The 25,699-nt window shown below is 42.7% G+C and overlaps 1 protein-coding gene across 7 annotated transcripts in view; it reads right to left on the bottom strand.

The window, feature by feature from the left end:
* Nucleotides 1–25,699, bottom strand: part of Med12l (mediator complex subunit 12L) — a 301,518-nt gene that overhangs the window by 222,067 nt on the left and 53,752 nt on the right. For all 7 annotated transcript variants that reach the window (XM_050120211.1, XM_050120205.1, XM_050120209.1 and 4 more), the window contains 7 exons: nucleotides 21,580–21,749; nucleotides 18,573–18,683; nucleotides 17,242–17,511; nucleotides 15,886–16,035; nucleotides 14,814–14,913; nucleotides 14,437–14,573; nucleotides 375–506 (listed from right to left, as the gene is read on the bottom strand). In XM_050120211.1, the coding sequence (XP_049976168.1) occupies nucleotides 375–506; nucleotides 14,437–14,573; nucleotides 14,814–14,913; nucleotides 15,886–16,035; nucleotides 17,242–17,511; nucleotides 18,573–18,683; nucleotides 21,580–21,749 (1,070 nt within the window). The remainder of the gene's footprint in view (nucleotides 1–374; nucleotides 507–14,436; nucleotides 14,574–14,813; nucleotides 14,914–15,885; nucleotides 16,036–17,241; nucleotides 17,512–18,572; nucleotides 18,684–21,579; nucleotides 21,750–25,699) is intronic.

The following is a 25,699-nucleotide window of genomic DNA, read 5'->3' as shown; positions in this document are numbered from 1 at the left end:
CTAGGAAAAAAAAAAAAAAAAAAAAAAACAAAGAAAGAAAGAAAGGAAGAAAGAAAAGAAAAAGGGAGGGAGGGAAGATGGGAGGGAAGAAGGATTCATAAAATATGAACCTCAGTGTCACAAAACTGGGTTTCTTTGTTCCTTTCAGATGTTAAAATTTAACTTTAATGGATACCGTTCTTAATTATTCTCAAACTCAAATTATTCAGTGTCTACTTGGATCCTACTACGAGTCTTGAGAAGATGACATATCCCTCCCACTCCTTTCTCAAGACAAAGAAAGCTAACATAATACAGAGAAGAGCCAAGATGTCCCTCCTTGGAGCAGTATTTTAAGCTACATCATGCATAAGTAGAGAGAAAACTGGACCTACCTCTGCCTCAATCTCTGCTTGCCTTTTCTCCAAGAGTTTCGCCACGGCCATGGCCCTGTGCTTGCCAGATCGTTTGCAGCTCACAGCCCACTCACATAACAACGTCACCACTGCTTCGTCATTGGGGGCAACCTAGTGACCAAGAGAAATGCACCAACCATATCACAATAGATGGAAGCGAAGGCCTACCTAAACATTGAAGCTTTGTTCCCAAGTTTTACTAGCAGATATTTTCAAATCATTTTAACTTAAATAGGAGAGGAAAACCTCACTTAGAAAGAAAGAAATCACTTAAAATTCACCCCAGTGTGTAACAACTCCAAGAAAGCCAGAGTTTCCTTAAAGAGGCCTTGACGCTCTAGTATTGAGTTTCACATCCGCACAGGGAAACGACCACTGGACTCCGAGAGCAGCTGCTAAAAAGCCCACATACCCAACTCCACGGTTAGGTGGTCAGCATGTGGACTGATCTGTTTGTCGTGTAATCCCATCAGACTTTGCCATTAGTGAGAAATTAGGATAAACAAACCATGTGTGTGGCCCACCGCGCTAAAAACCACAACCATGAAGAGGGGAAGCCAAGCATCCAAAGAAACAAAACCTGCAGGCAGACCTGGTCAGCAAAGCACATACAGAGCGGCGTCATTCCGGGGACAGACTCCAGCGACTGAGGAGAGGGTTTGGTTTCAGGGACCCACGGGGACATGAAACATAGATGGTGGGATTGAGGGGTGACAGAAGAGAAAGCGGGCCTCTTGTGTCGTGCCTTTGCTTTACAGCACCCATGCTACCACAGCACCCTTCTGGCCACAAGACTGCAGTATTTCTCGTGAGCATACACATTATGATAGGAAAAGTAGAGGACCGCAGTGTTAGCACTGAAACACAGCACTGGACAGTCCCCACACTTCAGAACTCATAAGCTCACGTATGGTTAGGATACAGTTATGAGAGCCGTCCCAGGAGGCATAATCCCTCACATAAACCAAGGCTTACGGACCCTGACATGGACAGGATTCCAGAATGAAAATGGATGAGGAGCTGTCGAAACTGGCAGTCCACTCAAATCCTAAACCTCTTATTTCCCTTTCCTAGCTGGTATCAACTACAAATACTTCTTGGCTAGAGGGAGGACTTCGGGTCTACTTCCCTGCTCAGAGTTGGGGTTCTGTCCAGCTCGAACCTGTACAGGTCTGGTGCCTGCTGTCACTGTCTGTGAGACCAGACCTGTACCCATTACACCTGGAAGACACTGTGTCCCTGAAACCCTCCACCACCTCCGGCTCTTACAATGTCTTTTCTTCCACATAGATCCCTGAGACTTAAGATGAGCAGACATTCCATTTAGGGCTGACTGTTCAGAGTCTCTCGCTCTCTACACATTGTGCAGGTATGGGTCTCTATGTTATTACGCAGCTCCCATGGGAAGTTACTCAGATTTGGACTGAGCAATGCACGCTTCCATGGGTACAGCAATATGTCATTGGGAGACATTTTATTGCTTTGTTCATTTAGCAAAATAACACAGTAGGTTTTCTCCTAGGCCTGTAACCTATCTAGTCTCAGGTCCCAGGTAACTCAGTGTTGGGCAGCCACACTCCAAGGAAAGCCACATACATGTCCAGGAATAGCTGGCTAACACAAAATAATCCCCATGTTTTGAGGAGTTGTTTTTTGTTGTTGTTAGTTTTTTTTTTCTTACTGCTTTTATTGTTTGCTTTGATTTTCATTTCTTGGGGGGTTAGATTTTAGATTTAGTAGGTCTTTTGTTTGTTTGCTTGCTTGCTTGCTTGCTTTGAGAAAGAGAGCACACAGGCACACCTGAAGTTGGTTAGGTAGGGAGATGAAAAGGATCTGAGAAAAGTTGGGAGAGGAGAAAACAAGGTCAAAATATACTGTATGAATGCATTTTTAAAACTTAAAAAAAATGCTCTAGGACTTTTCTCCAATGTTTTTAAATTTTCTCTACATATGTGCTGTTATTATTTTGGCAGACACCTTAAAGGGAGCTCTAGGTCTCTTTATTTAAGAGACCCAGTGCCTACAGTATACATGCAAGAGGGTTGGATGCTATGAAAGGCAGGAAGACATCCTCTACAAATGAGAAGGCAATGTTAGTAAAAAGATGAGCCCAGAGGAGAGAGGAGCTTATAAGGCCATTCAATAAAAGAGCAGTCCTGGAAAGGTTCAGTGTAGGACATAACTAAGACATTGACATTTTGATAGTCTCAGTGCTCACAGCGTTTTAATCTAGATAGAAGAACTACAGTTTCATTTGATACTTTTACAGTACAAAAGAAAAGTATTATTTTAAAAGAGAATGGACCTGGGCCATGAAGGAAAATTACAGGCTTTCTGATAAACAATAATAAATATAAAAGACAGGAAAGCCCTATTCAAAAACAACAAAAATCAAATACCCTAGTACAAACTTTGGGTATAACCCCTACTCTCATGACTACTGTTTATCGGACATTGTGTTCTGCCCTAATTAGGTGTGACCTCATTTCACACAGAAGCCTGAAAATAGCTACTGTTCAAGATATGGTGAGAAATAAAGACCAGCATCCTTTGTCTAGCCCAGAACAAACCCCCCAAACTTACCAAACTCTGAATCACCCATGGCTGGCCACAAGGTAACCCCATCTCTGCTTGTTATTTACAAGCAGCTGGTATCAACTGAAGCACATTCCAGATCCTTCATTAAAATCTAAGTTCATTCATTCTGTATAACTTAAAAAACAACAACAACAACTATGCCACTATTCAGGTCAGAAAGCTAGGTTTCATCTTTCTCCAAAACCCACACCCCAACTATAAATGCCTTGGCCACCCCCTCCTGTTGCACCTGATTGTCCCTGTAGTTCCCCAGAGCTCCAGAGAACTGACTTCAACTCTATAATGAGGCTCAGGGATCCTTGCTGACCAGAGAGATTCTAAGAATACATTTAGGTTGTCCTACAACCAAATTTCTAAAAGCCTGCTGTTACAGGGATGCCCCTCTGTATACTGTGAATATGTTTTATTACCATTGACTAATAAAAAAGCTGCTGTGGCCTATGGCAGGGCAGAATATCACTAGGCTGGAAACCAAACAGATACAGGGAGAAAGAGGGCAGAGTCAAGGGAGAAACAAGTAGTTGCTGGAGAACCAGGATATGAAGTAACAAGTCATGAGCCTTGTGGTAAAATGTAAACTAACAGAAATGGTTCATTTAAATTGTAAGATCTAATTAATAATAAGTCTGAGCTAGTAGGCTAAACAGTATGAAATTAATTAATATTAAACCTCTGAGTGGTTGTTTTAAAAGTGACTGTGGGACCAGGCAGGATGAGAGACCTCCAGTTACAACAGCATCAATCAAAAATTCATGCAAAGTAATTTTACACAAGTTCATAAAAGGCAGAAAATGCAGTTACAGTTCACCTAACTACGGGGGCTGCACACTGGTGTTTGAACAGTAAATGTAAGAAAGCTACACAGCAGTTTTAAAACTGGAAACCTTCCTTAACAACATACTCTGTAAGTAGTGCCCATGCGGGATGATGTTATTAAGTGCAATGCCGGCTTAGCCAAAAAAATAACCTTTTCCAGAACTAATGTGTTTCATAGAAGGGTTAGAAAAGGGTGTTATGAAACAGGTGGATCCTGTATTTTAACTGCTTGTTTATTCATTTAGTATCTATCGAACACATTCTTATTGTGAAGTCCTCTTCTAAGCACTGAATATAAATACATTCTCATATTTTACTTTAGAAAAAAAAAGAGATCAGTAATATCCTTATGGATATTATTTCTAATATAGCCACACAATCTTTAAAATGTTCATATAATTTGTTTCAGTAACTCAATCTCTAAGGAAAAAGATATGGGAAAAAATTTAAATGATAATAGAAATGTGTGCTCCGGGCATCTGCAGGGTGTGCCACCAAACTGATGCTCCTGCTGATCCCTGCCTCAAGAACTGGCAGTGACTTGGGTAATGAGATAAATCAAAGAAACGTGGGATGACTTCAAAGGCAGACAGCAGTGCATACAGAAAGTTCATGGGTAAAACAGTCCGTCTTCAATAAAGGAACTACAGGAATGTTTGGGGTGGGGATTTGCCTTTGGAGGCAGTAATGGGTAGGTTTTTCATTCTGGTATAATTCTAAACTTTTAAAGCATTCACCTCTTAGGTTTTCAATACACACAAGCAAACAGGGCACAAAAAAAAAAAAGTGGTGGGAAGGGGAGCCCAGCCTGAACTATAGCACACAAAGGTAAGGACAGGGAAAGGTGTGCCGAATTATCAGGTCAAGCCCGAGCACAAATTAAAACATGTAATCAGAACACTACATATGACTTAATTTCCAGTCAGACTGAGCATATACCACATGTCTTTTTATCCCACCACTCGGGAGAAAGAGACAGGCAAAGCTGTTTGAGTTCCAAGCCAGCCTGGTCTATGAACTGAGTTCAGATCAGCCAGAGCTGTCTCAAAAACAAAAACATCAAGATGGTGAAGACAATGAGGAGGAAGAAGGAGAAGGATAAGCGATAATTTCTGGCCAAAAGATTGGATTAGAAATAGAGAATGTTTACAAACGGGGCTTAGAGGCTCTTACTGTGTTACATGCATGAATTCTACTCTTCAACTCTAAAGTAGCTGTTGCTATTCTCATTTTACAGATAATTAGAAAACACGTACCTGCTGTAGCATGCTGATGCTCAACCCTACAAGGAAGCAGGTCCTAGAAGGCTGCAGACCAGTCAACCGCTATAGTCTCTGGACTAGCCCCAGCTTTCACCTCTAACCTGACTTAACATGCAGGAGTCAAAAAAGAAATGGGACCATTGAGGCCTCTGGCACACAGGAGATGGAGGACAAAGAATAGACCACTGGGCCTTTGATACAGGTGTCAGAGACAGTCTAATCACTCAGACATGAACCACTGTACAGGGTCACATCCCCAAGCATTTTTAAACAGAAGAATTATCATAAAAGTATGAATTGTCTCTGGTAAGTTTAGAGGGGGACCCAAGGGCTATGAGGGAAAGACAGGAAACAACCATGTCAGCTGGCCACACCCATGTGTGCACATCAGAAGGTTAGCCAGCCAGCACACCTGTAGAAAGGCGCCGCCTGATCGCATCTCTCCTGCAGCCGCCTTCACTCCACCTCCCTTCCCATCCTAGTCACTAGTAATAGTTTGGAGCATTCAGTGAAAAAGAGTTTGCCATATAGGTGAGACACAAAGACAAAAGTGTACAAAAGCCCCAGCCCTGTGACACTGGGGGCTCTTGCTCGCTGATAACCATCTGCAGATGATGGCCAGCACAGTGAGCTGCTTCCTGGTTAGAGGCCTCAGGGTCCCATTTCTTGGACATGAAATCTGACTGTATCTCAGCCAAAAAAAAAAATCCTTTGGATTGGTGATATAACACACATGGCATTTATTATACCTATGGACATTTCCATAAGCGTATTTTCCAGAGATATTTTAGACGCCTGTTTTGTTGCTGCTGTTGCTTTTCTGAGGGGTGGAATGATAGAGGAAATTTTCCTAGTCTTACAACCTTTGGATCAATGTTGACAAGCTTTAGATTTTGCAATGGCCCAGAAACTAAAGGTTTGAAGCAGAAGAGTGCCTTCTTCTTTTTAAGTGTAGAAGTTGAAGATAGCACGTCTGTCGGTTCTGACAAGAAATGATGCAGATAGGAAAACAAAATGAAGACAACCCTTTGGAACATTTGAATCGACAAGTCATTTATTGCACCAGGATGAAAATAAAGTTTTCCATCCTTCACTTAATTATCATTTATATAATGCAGATGGAGAAAACAGAGCCCTTGGAAGCAGAATCACTGAAGTCGTGTGGTGACAATTATAATTGAAAAATAAATCCTTCCAAAGACCTTGAAAAGCGAGTACCTCCCCTATTTACAACAATTGAAATACTATACTTAGCATCCAAAAATCACTGTATTATGCATGCTAAGGAAAATGAGAGTAACATGTAAATAAGAGAAATACAAATTTCCAACGTTTTTATTTGGTTATTTGCTTTACTGCTCGACAAACAAAGTAGCCTAGCCATGAACACAACCCCTGCGGTTAACCAGCACTACCATAGGAAGTGGATTGTAGTAGCAAGGGCACTGTACACACAAAGGAAATGGTGCCAAGGGAATTCACAAAGAAAGAAAACTAGCAGCAGAAGCAGAGTCAAAACGCACTGTAAACTGGCACAGACTGCATGGCGTAAACACATCCACAGCACGCGACCTCTCTACGCGCAGCTCTACGTGGCAACGCCCCTTAATCCCAGCTGTGTGAAACGGTGAGCCCAGACTGCAGGTTCAGGGCCCTCTTGAGTGACAGGGTGAGCTCTCGGCCGGCTCTGACAACTAAGTGAGACACTGCCTCCGGGTTTAAAGGAATAAACAGAGGGCCGGAGATACAGCTCCACGGTACAGCACTTGCCTAGCATGTGCACAGCCCTGAATTCAATCCCCGGTCCTGCGATAATCACAGTTTACGGTGCTTGAATTATCAAAGAAGCTTTAAGAAATGGATTACTCCTGCATGTGAATGTGCCAGCATCGGTACGCAGGGCATTATTCCAGCCATCATAAAGGCTGCCCCAATGGCATCTGACACTGTTCTATTCTGCTTCACTATCAGGTGGAAAGATTTCTAACAAGAATAAAGACTCAAATCTATGAGCTGAGTGTGTTTCTATCCCTCCACCAGTGCACTGGGTGTGAGTTTGGATAACTCAAAGAATAAAGACTCCAGTCTATGAGCTGAGTGTGTTTCTATCCCCCCCCCCCCCCACTAATGAACCAGGTGTGAGCATGGATAGCACGGAGTGTGTTTCTATGTTGCCACTAATGAACTGCGTGTGAGCTTGGCTAACTCTTCTCTGATCACTCATTTTCTCATCTACAAGATATAAAAAATAAATTCCACAGGCCAAAGAAAACTATAATGCAATGACACAGGACAAAGGCAGAACCTAGGGCATAAAAAGTACTATATTTAAAAAAAAAAAAAAGCTAGTAAACAAGACTTGCAGACAGCCACGCTGAAACACAGCTGTAACTGTAGCATTCAGGCATTCAGGCAGATGAATGACACATTTGTAGCCAGACCAGGCCACTTTGCAAGTTCCAGCCCATCATAAGCTACACAGCAAGACTATGATGAAAAATAATTTTAAAGCATTTTTTTAAATCCCTGGTGGCTAGAGAAATGGCTCATCAGTTAAGAGCACTTGCTGCTCTTTCAAAGAACCAGAGAGTTTGACTCCCAGCACCCACAATGGCTTGCCACCGCCTCTAACCCCAGTTCCAAGGGAACCATCTCCCTTTCTGGCCTCCTCAGGAACATCCCTGTGGTGTATACACACACAAAAATAAATAGATAAATAAGTAAACCCTAGGGAGCCTTTGGCCAGTGAGATGGCTCAGTGGGTAAAGGTGTTATTCTCCGAAGCCTGATAGCCTGAGTTCCATCTTGGAGAGTCAGAGAGAGAAAGAGAACTGACTCCTTTGTACTCCAGTCCCCACACGTGTGCTACAAAACAAAGACACACACATGTCCACACACGCAATAAATAAAGGTTCTTTGAAAAGAGAACTTGGAAAACCCCATGTTCTTCCCGTCTCTTTTGCTTCCAGGCCATAAAGTGATTGGCTTTAACTACCATGCTCGCCCACTATGGCATGCTGCCAGACACAAGCCCAAAGCCACAGCACCAACCAATGATGGGCTGAGGCCTCTGGAACTGTGAGCCACTAGGAAGCTTTTCTGCAGCTTGTCAGAGGGCTCAGCAGTGAGGTCAGCTGCCACTAAGACTGAACACTTGAGTCTGATCCCCTGGCTCCACAGGGTAAAAGGGAAGAATCAACCTCTGCAAGTTAAGGGAATCTCCACAAGTACATCACAGATAGGCACACTACAGACAAGACAGACGGACACAACTGATAAATGCCCAATTAATGCAATATAAAGTTGAAACTATGTGTTTCCTGTTTACTCACTGTATAAATGTCTGGATACAGATTTTGTTTACCCCCAACTGTTAATATCAACGACATTCGGCTAATGAATTTAAGGAAATGTTAATGCTGAAAGATCCGTGGGACTCCTGAGCGGGGTAGGAAACGTGGCATCCTAAAGCACAACACTGGTCTTGCCAAACTGTGATGAGCATTAACTGCCTCAGTATACATGGACCTCAGCAGGAAGCCATCCACATACATTTCCCTCGTTCTACAGGTAGGGTCCCTAGACTGTTCCTGCAAAGCTCATGTGTTAATAGCCCCCTGCTGGTGGTGCAATTGGATGGTGCTGGGCCCTTCAGGAAGTGGGGCCTGGTGAAGAAAGTATCTTGAAACAGATATCAGGACCCTGGCCCATTGTTTCCTCTCCCTCCTGTGTTCTTCAGTGTGCAACATCCCTTCCATCCATGACGACTCAGCTTCAAACAATGGAGGTGAGGAACCATGGAACGACACCTCGGAAGTCGCAAGCCAAGATAAGTCTCTCCTCGGTTAAGCGTTACTGCCACAGCAATGGAAAGCTGACTGGCACACTTGACGGATACACCGCTTAACTATCAGTGACTGATGCTTTTAGAAAGTGGCTTAGTTTTCCTTCTACTAACAAAAACAAAAAGAGCTTACGCATTTGCATGGCCACGGTCTATTGTACAGCACTGAGCCACCTTGCCCTAGATGGGTCCATGCAAGTGCTTCTTTACTGTGCACAAATACGTTACAGGAAACAAAAAGTGAAAAATCCCGACAGACCCTGGGTGAGGCTTATGGCTGAGTAGGGCTGTACAGTGGATATTTTTGCATGCGTCCATCAAAGCTCCAAGACGCCCAGTATAACATGTCATACTACGTTCATTTCTCCTGTGTTGCCTGCCTCTCTGGATTTACGGGTCACGAACAACAGTGGTTACTGCTGTCTGGTACCTAGTTACACGATGCTAATGCCGCACTGACCGTGGTGTCACAGCATTTTACGTCATCCAGGTTGGAATTCCCCTTTGCCCCTTCACACACGTAAGCACATTATCCACAGGTCCCCGCAAAGCCTGTTGATTTCACGGCTGAGGGGCTTCCTGTCATCCAGGCCCCTGCCTCCACTTGCAAATCCCTTCTTGTCTGTCTGATTCTACACCAACTGTAAAGTGGATACACATTTCATTAACTTACTAAGCACCCCTCTCCTTCACAGCAAATCCTAGAGGTGTGTCCTCCTCCCCGGTACTGTACCAGTAGTCTTTTCCATGAGCACAAAACCCCAAAGTGAGTAATATGCATGTCCTCAGAACCCAGGCATAGAGCCAGGGACTAAGGATGTGCTGGGAGGCACAAGACACAGACTTCGAGACCACAAAGCAAAGGCCTTAGAAAGCCAAGTGTGCTCGGAGCACAGCCAAGGAGGAAACAAAGCTCTTGTATTGTATTTTTGATGACAGTAATCAAGCAGAGTGCCTAAGCCTAGCAAATTCAAGAGAAGTAAAGTACATGCTAAACTTGAGGCTTTAGTTACCCCAAAGCTCTAAACTCTGAGCACAAACCGGTATGAGACAAATATCAACAAGAACATGTAGGGTTTGTGGTTTGGGGTTGGTGGTGGTACTAGGAGCAGGGAGGGAGGAAACGCCCATGATGCTGCAGTTCTGAAGCGCTCTTCCTGGTGCAGCTGGCCTGGTTTTTCCATTACTCAGTACAAAGTCTGTTTCCTGGGATCCCAGAAAGAGAAGTGAAAAATAGCTTTCCCTGCCCCCTTTGCACCTTCCCTTTTATCCCTATCCCTGAAGCACCCAAAGATTTTGCGGCCCCTGCTCTCACATCAGCCGTAATCAAGGATAGAGGCCAAGAGGAAGGAAGTGGTCCAAGAGCTCTGCAAAGCCGAGGGGCCCTCCCCACCCAGTTGCTTGGTGATGATGTCACCATAACCAACTCACTTAGTAATTGGAAGCTGAGGGCCCCACAGACCACTGCGACTCCCCTCCTGCGGGCTGCTGGGCCCTGACATTCCAGTTCATCACGTGGCAGGAAAGGGTCTAGAGCACTGACCAACTTCAAGAAGCAAATGCCCTAGACGCATGCATCTGCAGCTGGGAAGCAAGCTGCATTCAAGCAGGCACAGCACAGACCTGCTGTTTGGCCTACAGAGCTCATATACAAATCCCACTGCTCCATTTCTGCCAAAAATGTTGGCTTCCCAGACCCCAGCCAGTCTGTCAACAGCCTATTCATATAAGCGGTTCCCACATCAGTCTACACCGCATGCCTCACCACTGTCGGACACTCTCTGAGCTCTGAAATTAAACACTAGCGTTTCTTTATTTTACACTACACCGAGTGGAAAATTACCAAACACAGAAGTGGGGGGGTGAAGTATAAAGGGTTTTGAGGATAATTCCCTGCCTCCTTTGCCATAGCACTCAAGCCGACACAGGCCCAGCAGGTCACCGGGGGCTAAGGGAACACAGTAGAAGGGCACATCCCGTGAGCTACTAGTGAAAGCGTGCCTCAAGCCCGGGCAGCGTTGGATCGTCTCATCACAGGCAGGACCTGGTCTCAGGCATCCTTGTCTGTGCACTCAGCTTTCTAATGAGCTTCCACTGATGCCAAGACTGGTGCTGCACTCGCATCTGGACAGGTGTTCTCCCATCTCCTACAAGGACGCGAGAACTAGATTGCCCCCTTGGTCATTCCAAATGGCAGAGAACGGAGGGGCTGAAGCTTCCCCAAATGGGAGGAACAGTCCCAGTAAGAGAAAACCTCAGACCACAGTGACTAGAGGTCTTTATCTACCATCTAACATGCCGTATCAATCCTAGACAAATTACAAAATCAAGAAAAAAGGAAGTGTTTTAAAGACAGGAGATGGGGTTCTGAGTCTTAACCAAGCACTCAGTATATTCTGTCTTGGCAGAGACCAACTACACCCTGTTGGTTCTTCCAATAGAATATAGGCAATAGCAAATTTTGGAATATACTTATAATCTGCTTTATAATCTCTAAGTATTCATGGTCAAGTATTATATAATTATGAAAGAACTCCGGGCACACGACTATGAGCAACTTGCTCTAGACAACACAGCTATCATTCAACATTCACATGTGGATTCCAGAAACATAACAGGTAATCCCTGAGCCAGGCATGGTGCAAACACCTGAAATCGCAGCACTCAGGGGGGCATGGTAGGAAGAGTTTGGGTTCAATGGTCTGCCTGAGCCACAGAGTGAGATCCTCTCTCAAAGTAAGAAGGGTGAGGAAGGGGAAGGGAAGATGGGGGGAAGGAAAAGGATAAAGGGGGGCAAGAAAAACCCAATAAAAAGTAAATAGAGAAGTAAATGTATGTATGTATGTGTGTATATATATGTTTATGTCACTTGCAAGCCTATACATAAATAATTACCTTAATATAAATATACAATAAATATTAAAGCCATATTTTTTAAGTGTTAATGTTAAATTCTATAGAAGAAGCTGTCCATCCAGGTATCCTCACAATATTAAAACGTATTGTGAACTAAAGGCTAACAATACCACTCATGTCTCACTCAAAAGTAGCACATTAACCACAAGACCACTCGCATCTCTTTGCGGAATATAATCAATATTTGATCTAATTACTGCTAAACCAAGCCAACGCTTGCATTCCCCCAAATTGCTACAACATCCAGGACTCGGTCTAGGGCCCACATTGCCCTCTAGTGGCAACTACTACCACTCGCACGGGCACAGCAGAGAATAGAATGCCATCCTCAACAGGAGGCTCAAACTCTCCCCTGCTTTCTCAGATAGGTCCGCTGTGGTCTGAATGAGGGTATTACAGGTTCACATGTTTCAATACTCCGTCTCCAACTTGTGGTGTTTGGGAAGGTGGAACCTTTAAGATGTGGAAAACCTTGCTGGAGGAAATGTCACTGACTTTGAGTTTTATCTCCTGGCCCCATTTCCTGTTCTGTCTACTCCTGTGGAGAAGAAACGCCATCACTCTGCTTCTGGACTGGTAGGACAGTCTCAGGCTCCCGCTGCCGTGTCTTCTGCCTGTCACAAACGGCAGGAACCCTTCTGCACCGTCAGCCAAAATCAGCTCTTTCTTCCCTAACTTGCTTTTTACCAAGGTATTTCATCACAACACAAAACTAATTAATACAGATAAAACAGATAATATATTTTAAGGGAATTCTCAATATAACTAACTCTACTACCACACAATCATTTTTGTTCAGTTTATAACAGAATAAGCATTTTAGAATTTAATCTGACAGAGTCCTTGAACCCAGTGCCTTGTTTCTGGTACCTGCTGTAAAGTAAGCAGGTTTCTCAGAGAGTTCTGGAACAGTGGGATATTAATCAGAAACATTGTATCATAATCTCTACCCTTGGTATAGGCAGCCTCCCTAACACTTACTTTTGCAATTGCTTGTGGGTAATTTGAGTTTCCCATGAATGACTGCGGGCCATGACCCTTTTGAGGGCTGTTTATCAGCTATCCTACATTATTAGATATTTACATCATGACTCATAACAGTAGCAAAACTACAGTTATGAAGTAGTAAAAAGAATAATTTTAAGCAACATAAGGAACTATATTAGAGAGTTACGGCAATGGGGAGGTTGAGAAACACTGGAATAAGGCTTTATTTCTTTTTCCTTGAAGATTTATTTGTTTTTTTTATCTTATGGGCATGAGTATGATTTTGCCTGTATGTTTGTTTGTGTTTCACGTGCATCCCTGGTGCTTGTGGAGATCCCAGGAGGTTACTGGACCCTTAGAACTGGAGCTACTTAATGGCTCTGAGCGGCGATGTAGGTGCTGAAAACCGGGCCCTCTAAAAGAGCAGCTGACCTCGAGACCATCTCTCCAGCCCTGAGGCAGAAGCCGCAAGTCAAGACAGCAAGGCTGAAGAGCTCTTGGTGGACTCAGACAAAACACACAGAGCAATGCTGGCACAAAAACCTCAGCACTGCAGACAACTCGCGTCTACGTGTGAAAATCCCAGCGTTCCTAAACCTCTCCTCTACTACACAGACAGGAAACGTCCATCTGTTGGGTCAAGAACACCATGCCCCGTGCCTCCCCTCAGTGAGCTGACAATCACGTGGACTCCTCCGCTCTCTTAGGGACAGAACTCATTTCTGCAGAGACTTCCCAGAGACAGAAACTCCACTCAATGTACGCCATGCTTGCAGCACGCTGCTCCTCTGTGGATGCTACGGTCTCGAACCTGTTTCTGAGGAGATAATGGCTAAAATGGCTCACAAACTATTCCAACAGAGGAACACTCTGGGACGCGTGTCAGGACCTGCCTGGCATTTAAGAAAGCATTTCGGCTTTTTTTCATTGTTTCAGCTCTTCTTTCCACAACCCCAGGACCAATGCCAAGCTTAAAGGGATGTAAAAAGTTAGCTACGTTGTTTGCTCTGAACGTTTGCTAATATATACCTTAGTATTGCTTTCCATCTAACACAAGCTGCATATATGAGGAGCATTTTTTCCATTATAAAAATAATACTTTTATTTTTCTGAAGACTTAGAAAGAAAAGCAGGCTTTGAAATTTTTATATTTTATATGCAATTTAAATTGTATAAAAAATTTTAAATTTATACTGCAGTTCACTAGCAAAACAATCTTTTGATAGGGAAAAAATAAAAAGTATAATTGTTATGACTATTCAAAGACCATGCTCATATATAGCCATGTGCTGCCCTCTGCTGTGCTACAGACTAAATTACACCCCAAACTAAAGTCATGTATCTATATAGTCAATCATTAGACAAGCCATGTACTAAAACTAAAAGGTAGAAGATGGTAAAAGGTAAACAAAGGTCAATAAAAGATTTCCCTATTAATATATTACGGGAGCCCCAACCCAATGTGTGTTTTACTGTAATAATGGTGAGTCACCCTGGTCCCAGAAGAGAAAGATTGGCATTGTGCAGGCTTTTATAAGACATACATCATAGTAAAGACGCCACATTTACTGAATAAGAAGAAAACGGGACAAAAAGGAAGAAAAGTAATATTAACTACCTCTTGGCTATCTTTGTTTTGGTTCGCCCAGAAAATTTTATGATAGAGCGTCTCCATCGAATTGCTGGAATCAGTGCGGTCAAAGCAATGACGGTCCAAGACTTCCAGTGTGTGCAAAACCCGACTAATAGTCACCCCTAGATGCAGAAATTAAGGAAGCAATTAAATAAGCCAGAGTTATTAGAGCATTAAAAACACCACTACACAAGGGAGAGAGCTTTGTAACTCTCGGCATATACTATCAAGGAACTGCAGGAACTAAAGTAGACATTCTAGGCAGCCAGTAGCTAAAGGCCTATAGCTCCCTCGTTCCTGAGTGCCTTGCCAGCCCGAGGAAGACAACAGAATGCTGACGGCTCTTCAGCGGGATACTGTACCTGCTGTTGACTCCTGACACTTGTCAAAAGACCACCGGACCTCTACTGCACGGCCTCGCTGTTTGATCTGCTGTTCTACCTCATAAATCCTTGCCCGAACCTGGAAGATAGACACTTCAAATTAACTTGTACTTGGAAACTCTGAATGGCTGCCTAAACAATGTCAAGGCTTCTACGTGAGTAGATCCTCCTCAGGTGAGTGACAATCTCTACTGTATCGCAGGAAACCTAAGTTCCTGCGTGAGCCATGCATTTTTAACTTTACAAGCGATGGTTTGATTCCATAGTAAATGCTTATAAAAACAAATGCCCGGGGGAAATGTAACAAGTGAAATTTCTTCACAATATGTAAGGCAAGGCAGAGTTCGAGTATCTCTGAGCCATTGGTCCAAGCAGGAAACGAATGAGCAGAGTTTCAGTTACTTAAAAAAACAGCTCAGTGATTCTACTGGACCTATTGGTTTCGTGGGAGCCTAGGCAGTTTCGTGGATGCTCACCTTACTAGACCTGGATGGAGGTGGGTGGTCCTTGGACTTCCCACAGGGCAGAGAACCCTGATTGCTTTTTGGGCTGACGAGGGAGGGGGACTTGATTGGGGGAGGGGGAGGGAAAGGGGAGGCGGCGGTGGGGAAGAGACAGAAATCTTTAATAAATAAATTAATTAATTTAAAAAAATTAAAAAAAAAACAGCTCAGTGAAAGGCAAGCGTCTTGTGCTAAGTATCAGACATAATCCCAAAGCTGAAGCTGCATTACGTCTTGAAGCAAATAACGCAGCACAAATAAAAATACACAACAATTACTAGACATCACAAGCTCTTATCCCAGGGCTCACAGTCGGGATCAGACTCTTCACCAAAACTGCTGGGGTGGCAGTTGCCTGGGTGAGCAGAACACTCTAGGAACATCTGTGTTTCCAAAAAAAAAAAAAAAGTCAAGAAAGATAAAAAAAAAAAATCACCTAGAGTCATGGCAGAGCTGGGACAGTCACTACGGTATCTCAGGTGGCCCACCATGCTCAGGTGCTTCTGGGGAACGAAAACATTCATAAAAGCAATGAAGCAAATGTCTACCTGCTGATTGAAAGCCGTATTCCCACCCGGCATGGGGAGGCTGGAAGGGGCAACCTGCAGCAGATCCAGGGGAGAGCCTGGGTTTGCGATCTTATTTTCGTTTGTGGAATAGTTCCACACCAAGGCACTTGGGCAACACAGAGTGACAGTCTAGAAACAAAGCAGGAACATCCCAGACATTTAGAGGAAGGACAAAAGTATTAACAGCAACTTCAATTTTAAAAAAAATGGCAGCAGGTTTCCTACAGATGATCGTAAAATACAAATGTCATTCCCCACAATCAGCCACCCAAGTGGTAAGACAGGACTTATGAGTCATCAACACAGCTACCGAGAAATTAGTGTGGTTTATTACCTAACACTCCAACAGAGGAAATGTAGGAGGCTGAGTAAAATATAATATTTGTTACTTTCGAATGAATTTTTTATAGTTAAGCAAAAAGAAATACAATTAGAATATTAATTGCTAAGATTAAAATTTTTATTGTTTTTTAAAAACTCTTAAGTAGTGTGTCTTAAAGCTTGGCAAACACCCAGCAGATGCACCTTCACAGGAATCATCCAGCGTTTCCATAAAAGTCTGGACAACAAATATTTCCAGCTTTGCAGACCACCTACAGTTTCCCTTTGGTGATTTCAGTTTCACAATAAAAATGGGAAGCCTATTCTTGGCTCGCGGATTAGATCTGGTCTAGAGGCTAACTCCCCCCCACTTGTACCCTAAACTTTTGTGGACACTCTTTTTAAGCTCAGCCTGATTGTATGCAGCAGTCCTTCCAAAACATCACACCTGTTTGTGAGCCAGGTGCTGCTGGCTTAGCTTTATCTCAAAAACGCCCATCAAAAGGCAAATAAATGATGCTTCCCATATCTCGAGGCTGGCTCTGAGAACGGAATGGCTTCATAGGTCACCACTTAACACAGTGCCTGAAACCAAACCTAATACAGTGTGAAAGACACTTAGAAAGGACAGGACCGTGACAGCGGTTTTATGGCTTGCTTCTGTTTCCAGACTATAATTTCCTGCTATTCTTTCCCCATATACCCAACCCTCCTATTCTCCTTGACGGGCTCTCCTCGACATCTCTCAACCATACGTGCCTTCAGATCAGTAAGTCATTTGTCACTAGGAGCTCTGTGGGCAGCCTCAACACACCTCAGGTCTGCCTAGTCTTCAGAACTAGAAATGTACCCATCTCTTGAGCATATCCACAAGCAGAAGAACCATCCTGGCATCCTTCGGCATTCTTGAGGTACTAGCTCCAAGACCCCTCTCAGATATCTAAATTACAGATATGCTCAATCTCCTGAAATTGCATAGTATTTGCCTATAATCTGTGCCGTCCCCACACTTACCTGCAACATACAACTAAGTCCATAAACCAAGGGGCCATGTTGCGCACAGGAAAGGAAATCCGAGAAGGCCAGCTGCATGGGGCTCATGCCAGGGCCAGGGGTGCCAGGACTGGGGGTCCCAATACTCGTGTTGTTTGCTCCGATTATCATGTGGGGTGAGTGAGCAGCGAGGAGGCTGGGGCTATCACTCAGTAGCAAGGAAAGACGCCGGGCACAAAAGTACGCTAGACGACGAGACAGGTAGGCAGACTGGACAAACTCATCTGAGTACTGAGAGAGGGGCAGAAGGGGAACAGGAGTCAGTCATGCCTTATGCTTCAGAACTAGTTCAATTTGACTCTCCTTACTAGGAAGAAAAGGCATAAATACAAGGTAGGCCAATGTCATCCAGCTGTGACATAAAGTAAGCCACATACATAGTCTTGAATTTTTCCAAACACCACTAAGAAAATAAAACAGGGATTCAAGAGATAGTACGGCAGTTACAGAATGCAGGCTTTGTGGTTCCCAGCACCCCCACTTCAGGAGGCTCACAACTACTTCTAACTCCAGATCCAAGGGATGGATGCACTCTGTCCTCTCTGGGCCCCTGCATGCATGCAATGCACATACACTCATGCAGGTACACACATAAAAATAAACCTTTAAAAAAGGCAAAATGAAAGTCAAAGAGAATAACGTGCTGTATTTGTGCCAATACTTCCAAGTCATATCACTTCAACAAGTAACTAATATAAAATGTATCCAGGGTATACATTTTTGCATAAAATCTGAAGTCTGGTGTGCATTTTATACTTACAATGTATCTCAGTTCATGGTGGTTACTTTTCAAGAGCTCAAACACCCATCTGGTGAGGGGCTTAACAAGAAATGCAAGCACAGACCAACCCGGAAACTAACATAGAAGGAACAGGCAAGACTCTCTTGTGTGCAGCATCAGGGGAAGGTGAAACGACATGGGAAAGTTGCCCGCCCAGTGATGCACTTCCAAGTCATCTGAATTATCACTATCTCTATGCGTTACTAAGAGAAGAATAAGTCTCATTCAAAATACCATTATTTAACACTATTTGACAAATTAGCCTTAGTGACCCTAAGAATACTTGCTAAGCCTAAGAGGCTGTCTTGCTCAGAGAGGAGCAAACCAATGTGGTGAAATTATGTTTAGGTTAAAAAAAAAAAAAAACTATGGACACAACAATAGAAATGCTTCCTTAGCATTTAAAACATTTTCTCCCTTTCAGAAGGAACGGTTTTCCCCTTTCTGCCTCTCCTTGCCAGACTCATCTCTTGCCATTTGCTCGACTAGGTGGCGCTGAGACACACCATACCTGCAGCATCAGTGGCAGAAGGAGCTTGAGAAGGTTGTCGTCCACTGGTCTGATCTTTTCTAGGACGTCCAGGATCCACGTCAAATACTCATGTTTTTCCAACATCCCTTCCTTAAATGAAGAAAGGGTACACTACTAATGACAAAAATACCCTATGGTTTTAAGATACACTGCCGCCATGTAAATTCAATCCTGTGTGATTGTCACAGGGTCACATCCCACAGTCCAAACCCCAAACAAAGATGTAGAGGGATTGGGGGGAAGCAGTATGTGTGACCAGGGGTTTTATTTTTGTTTCTGGTAACACATTTCATTCTAAACTTATTTTTTAAAATTCAGATATTCAGAAGCCATCACATTCCAGGCTGACACATACCAAGAAGCTATCAGGGGCATGAACTCATTTTCAGGGAACAGATGGGGCTAACTGTGATCACTCTGCAGAAGACTACTCATACCACTGTCCCAAAGGTACAAAACCCACACCAGACTCCGGGCCTAGAGTAAATCTTAAATGACTCTCAGATTCGTCTACCTATAAATTGTTTGATTGTTCACTAAATGATGGAAAAGGTAGACTTTTAATAAAACTAATTTTAAAATAATTCTATACAACCATCCTAAAAACAAAAAAAAAAAGCAAAAAAAAAATAATCCAATTACCCCTCTGTCATGGCATGGTGCCTTTTCCCTTATTTTTTTTTCTTTTTTTAACTAAGCACTCTACTACTGAGCTACATCTCAAAGATGCCACTAACACTAACACATTCATGCTGTCCTTTGTCAACTGCCTTCATACACACGTGAATGCACGCATACACACGCCTGCCTGTATACACACTTGTGATGTGGGATGTCCTTCTGTATATGTGTTGCTTTTATTGAGTAATGAATAAAGTTGCTTTGGGCTATGGCAGGGCAGAATATAGCCAGGCTGAAAGACATATAGAGAGACAGTAGTCAGAGTCAAGGAGCCGCCATGTAAGTGACAAAAAAGAAGGGCACGCTGGAACCTTACCCAGTAGGCCACAGCATCGTGGCCTACAGATACAGATTAATAGAAATAGGTTCATTTAAGATGTAAGAGTTAGTCAGAAAGACACCTAAGCTATTGGCCAAGCAGCACTGTAATTAATATTGTTTCTGTGCGATTATCCGGATCTGGAGGGCCCAGAACCAAAGAGGAGTCTCCCTCTACACACATGTACAAATACATTTGTATGACTTTCTAGACATATATACTTAATGTCATATCATCGTCTTGGTGTTACGTTTCAAAGGATGAAAAACTTCAAAATAGAAACAATCCATGTTTTATGAAAATCACATGCCCTATTTATGAATTTTGCAAACATTTAAAATAAGCTTTACATCAATGTGTAATGATGGTGAATACAAGGAAACAAAATTAATTTTAAAAAGGAATCCTGGGGCTGGGGAGACGGGTCAAGCGGTAGAATGTTTGCTGTGCAAGCATAAGGACCCAAGTTCAATTACCAGCATCCATATTAAAAATTAAATAAATAAGTATTAAACATAGTGGCATGCACCCATAATCCCAGGGCAGAGAAGTAGGTAAGGGCAGACCCTTGAAGCTCATTGGCCAGCCAACCTAGACTAAGCCGAAAGTCCCAGTAGGAGACCTGGTTACAGAAAATAGAAAGGCTGGCTCCTGAGGAATGCGTCAATATTCAGTGCTGACCTTTAGCCTCCAAGTATCCATGCAATCGGGACAAGCAATAGCGTGCATGCGCACACACACCACACACACAAAAAAAAACAAATTTAGTACATATTACTACTTTATTACATAATCTTTCTAAAAGCACTAAATGTGCTGAATAAGCACACTTCTGAGATACCACGTGAATGGCTAGCTCTGTAAAAGCCATGGCAGTGTGGAATAGGTTCTGAAGCAGTCAGCATGAGTGGGGCTTAAGAGCTATATCTGGTCATTTAAAAACTAACAATGCCATTTCACAAAAGAAACAGACAGTGTTTTTGTTTGTTTTTCTATTTGAGCTGTCTCTAAAACTCACGTTTCCTGGATATTTCAATTGAAGTAATAATGGAATATTTAAGAACCACATATTCCTTTCCTCTTTGAGAAAGATAATGAATCATGAAAACCTGGGCTAATAACAGGACTTTAGCTGAATACACCTTGTCAGGAGTAAAAACAAAGGCAAGTAACACCACAATTGACCTCTGATGGTAAAAAGAATTACAACGATGGGGTGAGGACCTCAGAGTTCCTGGATTCCCTTAATTCACCGCTTAAAGTTTCATTTCAAGACACAGCTGAGCTAAACGAAGAGACCTCCGCATGAAAACATCCAGTGTCAGGGGAGATCTGTTCTGAGACAGAACGCATCAGCACAAAGGAGTTTCTCAATAAATAAATATATCTAATTTTCAAAATAAAGAGTTTAAGAGGGTTGTGCCTAGCCGCACAATTACAAAGTAATTAGTGGCACTAAATTTCCTGATGTCACTGACAGCTGAAGATAAATTTGTGTAACAAACTGTCATCATAGAGCACACAGGTTCCCCAGAATGTACTGTAAGACATGTGCCTGGCACTGTCGTGCGTGCCTGTAACCCCAGGAAGGCAGAGAAAATCAACTACATCTACATACGTGAGTTCAAGGCCATTCAAGAACTTGCCTCAAAAATTTTCATTTACATACAAATAAATGTTAAACTTCTTTCTGTGAACGCATCAGTTCATATAAAGATCCATTATTTAGCCCAGAAAATACAACTATAGATATCTGTCAGCATGTTTTGGTCAACCAAAGACCACCCGTAACAGGTACATACTATGTCATATAGTATAAGTATGTAGCAGGCTATATCATCTGCATTTATACATAAGTGTACTCTGTGATTTTGCAGAATGTTAAGAGCACCTAGCAACCCAGCCCTGAGAATGCATCCCCGCTGCTGAGCAGCGCATGACTGCATGTGGAAGGTGGCCTTTCCTTGCACGCCTTCGTCAGATTACCTGGAACATGTGAAATGCCAGCTTCTCATTGTACTCCCACTGCTTCATGGCTTGCTCGACCTCTGGTGGCACGGGGACAGGACCGTCCCCTGTACTGGAGGCCATGTGGTAAAAGTCAGAGATCTTGACCAGCTGCTCTCTAAGGTACCTGGTAGATATTTGCGTCCACTCTGTATTGAGAAGAGGAAACAGAGTTCTGATTATAGACACAGCTGTGAGAGTTTTACCTCTTCTCCCCTGATTACCCTAGGACATACACTGAAGTCTAACTTTTTTTTACATAAAAATGACTTTTGCACATGCAGCCATTACTCAAGAGAGCATGCCCAGACAGAGCCTGGCCAGATCACAGGAGGACTAAGCCATTCTCCTCTTGTGTACGTGAATTTCACCAGCTGTGATAAACAACAGTTAGTATCACAAACCACTCACGGGTCATCAGAAAACAGACTAGCAGCGAAGAGTACTTGTAAGAAATCTCAATCCAAAACTCAAGAACACCAAACCTCTCCCATGTAGCTCTTAGGGTGTTTGTGATTTTTTTCCCACTCCATGTCAACTTTCAAACACGTGTGCACTGGACTTCTGTCTTCTACCGTTCTGACATCCACAGGCTAGACCATGAGCTTCCCAACCTACGCACCCCTTATGGTGTGTACAGACACAGGAATGGCTGACCTGGTCTGACCATCTACACCTTGGTTGCTTTGCTTCCTTTAACTAGCACTGATAGGCCAGCACTCACTTAGGTTGAGTGAGCAGCACCAAAAGCTAAGAAATGAAGAGGCGGCAGAAAAGAGGGGTAGGAGGCTGAGGAGATGGTTCAGGGGGTATAGTCCTGTCTTTCCTAGAGTGAGGAGCTGAGTCTGAATCCCAAGAACTTAGTTATAGACAATTTATATAGATTTTCTTTTCTTTCTTTCTTTTTTTTTTTTTTTTTTTTTTGGTTTTTCGAGACAGTGTTTCTGTGGGGCTTTGGAGTCTGTCCTGGAACTAGCTCTTGTAGCCCAGGCTGGCCTCGAACTCACAGAGATCTGCTTGCCTCTGCCTCCCCAGTGCTTGGGATTAAAGGCATGTGCTACCACCACCACCCGGTATAGATACTTATATATTGATACATATGTAAAATTACCTTTGTGTTCCTAAGATAATTTGTATATTGATACAAATTCAAATTATATTTGTTATATTGAATATGCTCCTATTTCTGTTTACAATATTTGAAGTTTTTGTCATATTGTATATATACATGTTTCTACCTCTGCTTAAGATATTTTGTATGCTGATGCAAGTTGGGAATTTTTTTATCATTTTGCACTATGCATTTCTACCTATGATCAAAATATTTATATATACTGTTACATTTCAAGGCCACTGTCTTCATTACTGTACATCTGTTTACAGATTTTTTATTTTTTATAATGTGAAACTTTAGTCTTTAATCTATACAGGCATTAAGAATTACAGGTTAATAGTTACACATGCTTGTCATATGTTTAGCTATATTAGTCAGGTTCTCTACATGAACAGAGACATATACCACATAGATAGATATGTAATCTTCATATACTTCAAAGAACTGCAGAATATGGCATTTAAATAACTCAGGATTCTGTTGATGTGAGACACGATTGCTCCTGGAAGCACCCATCTATTCCTTAAAAAATACTGGACACTGAAGACACTCCACTTGGAGTTTGTCTTCTTGGAAAAACTGGCCTTTGGGCAAAGAACTGCCCTTTCCTTGTCTACTGACAATATGCACACTGTCCAAACTGGACAAGCAAGATACAGCTAAAAACAAACAAACAAACAAAAAAACTGCTAAACCATGCCAAGACAGTCTTTCAAATTTTCCTGCTTTTGAAAATGGTCTGTCAGATACTCTAGACCTTAGCCAAAGTTGGTTGCCTCAATTCTGCAAGAGACTTTGGGTGATTGTTCAGGTAGCCAGCTATATCTGTCATTTCTTGCACCTTTTGGAAATCACTTGCTTGCATTTCCTGCTTATTCTCAGGTAATATTAATTTCCTTTTCAGGTCTTTGATAGGGTTGAGGACTAACTAGTCCTCAACTAGGTCATAGCTACTTTCCTCTCATAAACTTAACTAATTCATTTTTAATATAAGACTTGACTTCTCAGGATAGGAAAGACAGATGTTGAAATAATCTCTGTCATTTGTTCATTACATTAGACAGGACATTTAGCATGTGTTCTTGCTTGGTGTTACTCATGCTGGTTTTAGTTTTTGTGTATGTTTTTCCCCTTTCTTTCTCCTGGACAATACTTGATATTTTGTTCTTATTGTATACAGTTTTTTTTATTAGGTTTAGAACCTTCTTATTTAGACAAAAGCGGGAAGTGTGATCAGTATTCTTTCAGCCTTTTGGGCACCGGCCTACTAGGGCATGGTCTGAGATACTAAGTGTGGGCTGAAAAGCGCAGACAGGAAGCATGCTCGCTCTCTAGGGGGGTGGTCGGAGTTCTGTTTGCAGCTTCCAGCACCCACAGAGCAGGGGACCACAGTTCTCTCCCCATATTGTGAGGTTTCCCCAAATAAAAATTTGCTATCCTTTATTCTGGGCTCTCGTGGACGTCCTTAATGAGGTGAGCCTGTGACCTATGTATGGGGGCAATCCAATGTTTCTGTCCCCCAACACAGACACATACTCGCACACACACAAAACAAAAATCACTAAAATTATTTTTTAAGATGACTACCGCTGGGGCACAAATTAAACTGTGTTGCCTCTGGCAACCAGAAAGGATATGATACTAACTTTAGCCCATTCTGTGGGCAAAAATGTAGTAACTGCAAGCTTGCAGCCAAATTTCTCCTAGAAGTTAGGAAAACAGCATTCTCTAAGAAGCCATCTAAAGGAAACAACTTCAACGTCTCCCCATTGTTCCTTCTCCCGCTCTCTCAGAAATGAGGAGTGAAAATCAATTGTCTGACAGAAACCAAGAATGTTCGCTCTATTTGTCAAATGCAACCAGAGACCACCACTGCTGAGTGTTAGTTTAAATAACCTGCTCCAACTATGTCTTGTAAACTAAAATCCAGTCTGGTGTGGTAATGAAAGCCTATAATGCCAACACTTGGAAATGGATGCAAGCAATCTGGAGGTCACTCTTGCCTACAGAGTAGGCTTAAGGCCAGCCTGGGCTACAAGAAACCTGTATCAAAAAAAAATAATAATAACAACATAAAGCAATAAGATTGAAGTGCACACAGCTGTTAAATTCCCATGATGAACCAGTGTATTCTGCTCCGAGTTTACTCACTGCTAAAACTGATCAACTGGAACTAAAAACATTCAACTATGAATGTCATCATTTTCTTGTCCCCTTGTGACATGGACTCATGGTCTCACGAAGCTTGTTCAATCAAAACACTAACCATCTGCTGAGACAGAGTGAGGTTACCTCTACCAAGCAAAACCAGAAACACTGACACCGACTCTGGGCTTTGTGCAGCAAGCCTTGAGAGTAACAGGCTCTCAGTATGGCACTGTGGGCATGCCCAGGGTACATTCCAGTCAAAACTGAAAATAACACAGATCTGCACACACCTACTTTGTCTCAGGCATTATTACCATTTTCTTTAAAATATAGAAGTACAAGTTTGCTATGGAAACCGTGTAATAAGATACGGATGCAGAAGAAAACCCGTAATATCTCACTAATCACTATTTGATTAAAGAAATACAGTGTTGTCCACATAATCACAGGGACATGGTGTCAGCAGTTCCACCACAGATACCAAAATCTGCAGGTGCCCAAGGTCCTTATGGGCAGATGGCTCAGCCAGTGTGACACTTACCAACCAAAGGTGAGGACAGAGTTCAGGTCCTCCGAACCCAATAAATGTCAGGTAGTCATGGTGGCGCACCTGAATCCTAATGTATGGGAGGCAGACACAGTGGAGCCACAGAGCAAGAAAACTAGCTATGACCAGTGAGCTGTACTCAACCAAGAAAGCAAAAGATACCCAATATCAGCCTTGCGCCTTCACATGCTTACACACACAAATATGTGTACCTGCATTGACATGCACCCATGTACATACACACATGGACACGCATACATATGGAAATGTTATTTGCATAAAACTGTAAC

This window comes from Alexandromys fortis, unplaced genomic scaffold, assembly GCF_014885135.2.
Source record: "Alexandromys fortis isolate MF-2015 unplaced genomic scaffold, M_Fortis_MF-2015_v1.1 scaffold_172, whole genome shotgun sequence".
NCBI lineage: Eukaryota > Metazoa > Chordata > Mammalia > Rodentia > Cricetidae > Alexandromys > Alexandromys fortis.
The sequence above is the reverse complement of the archived record's forward strand: the minus strand, read 5'-3'. Positions and strand labels throughout refer to the sequence as shown.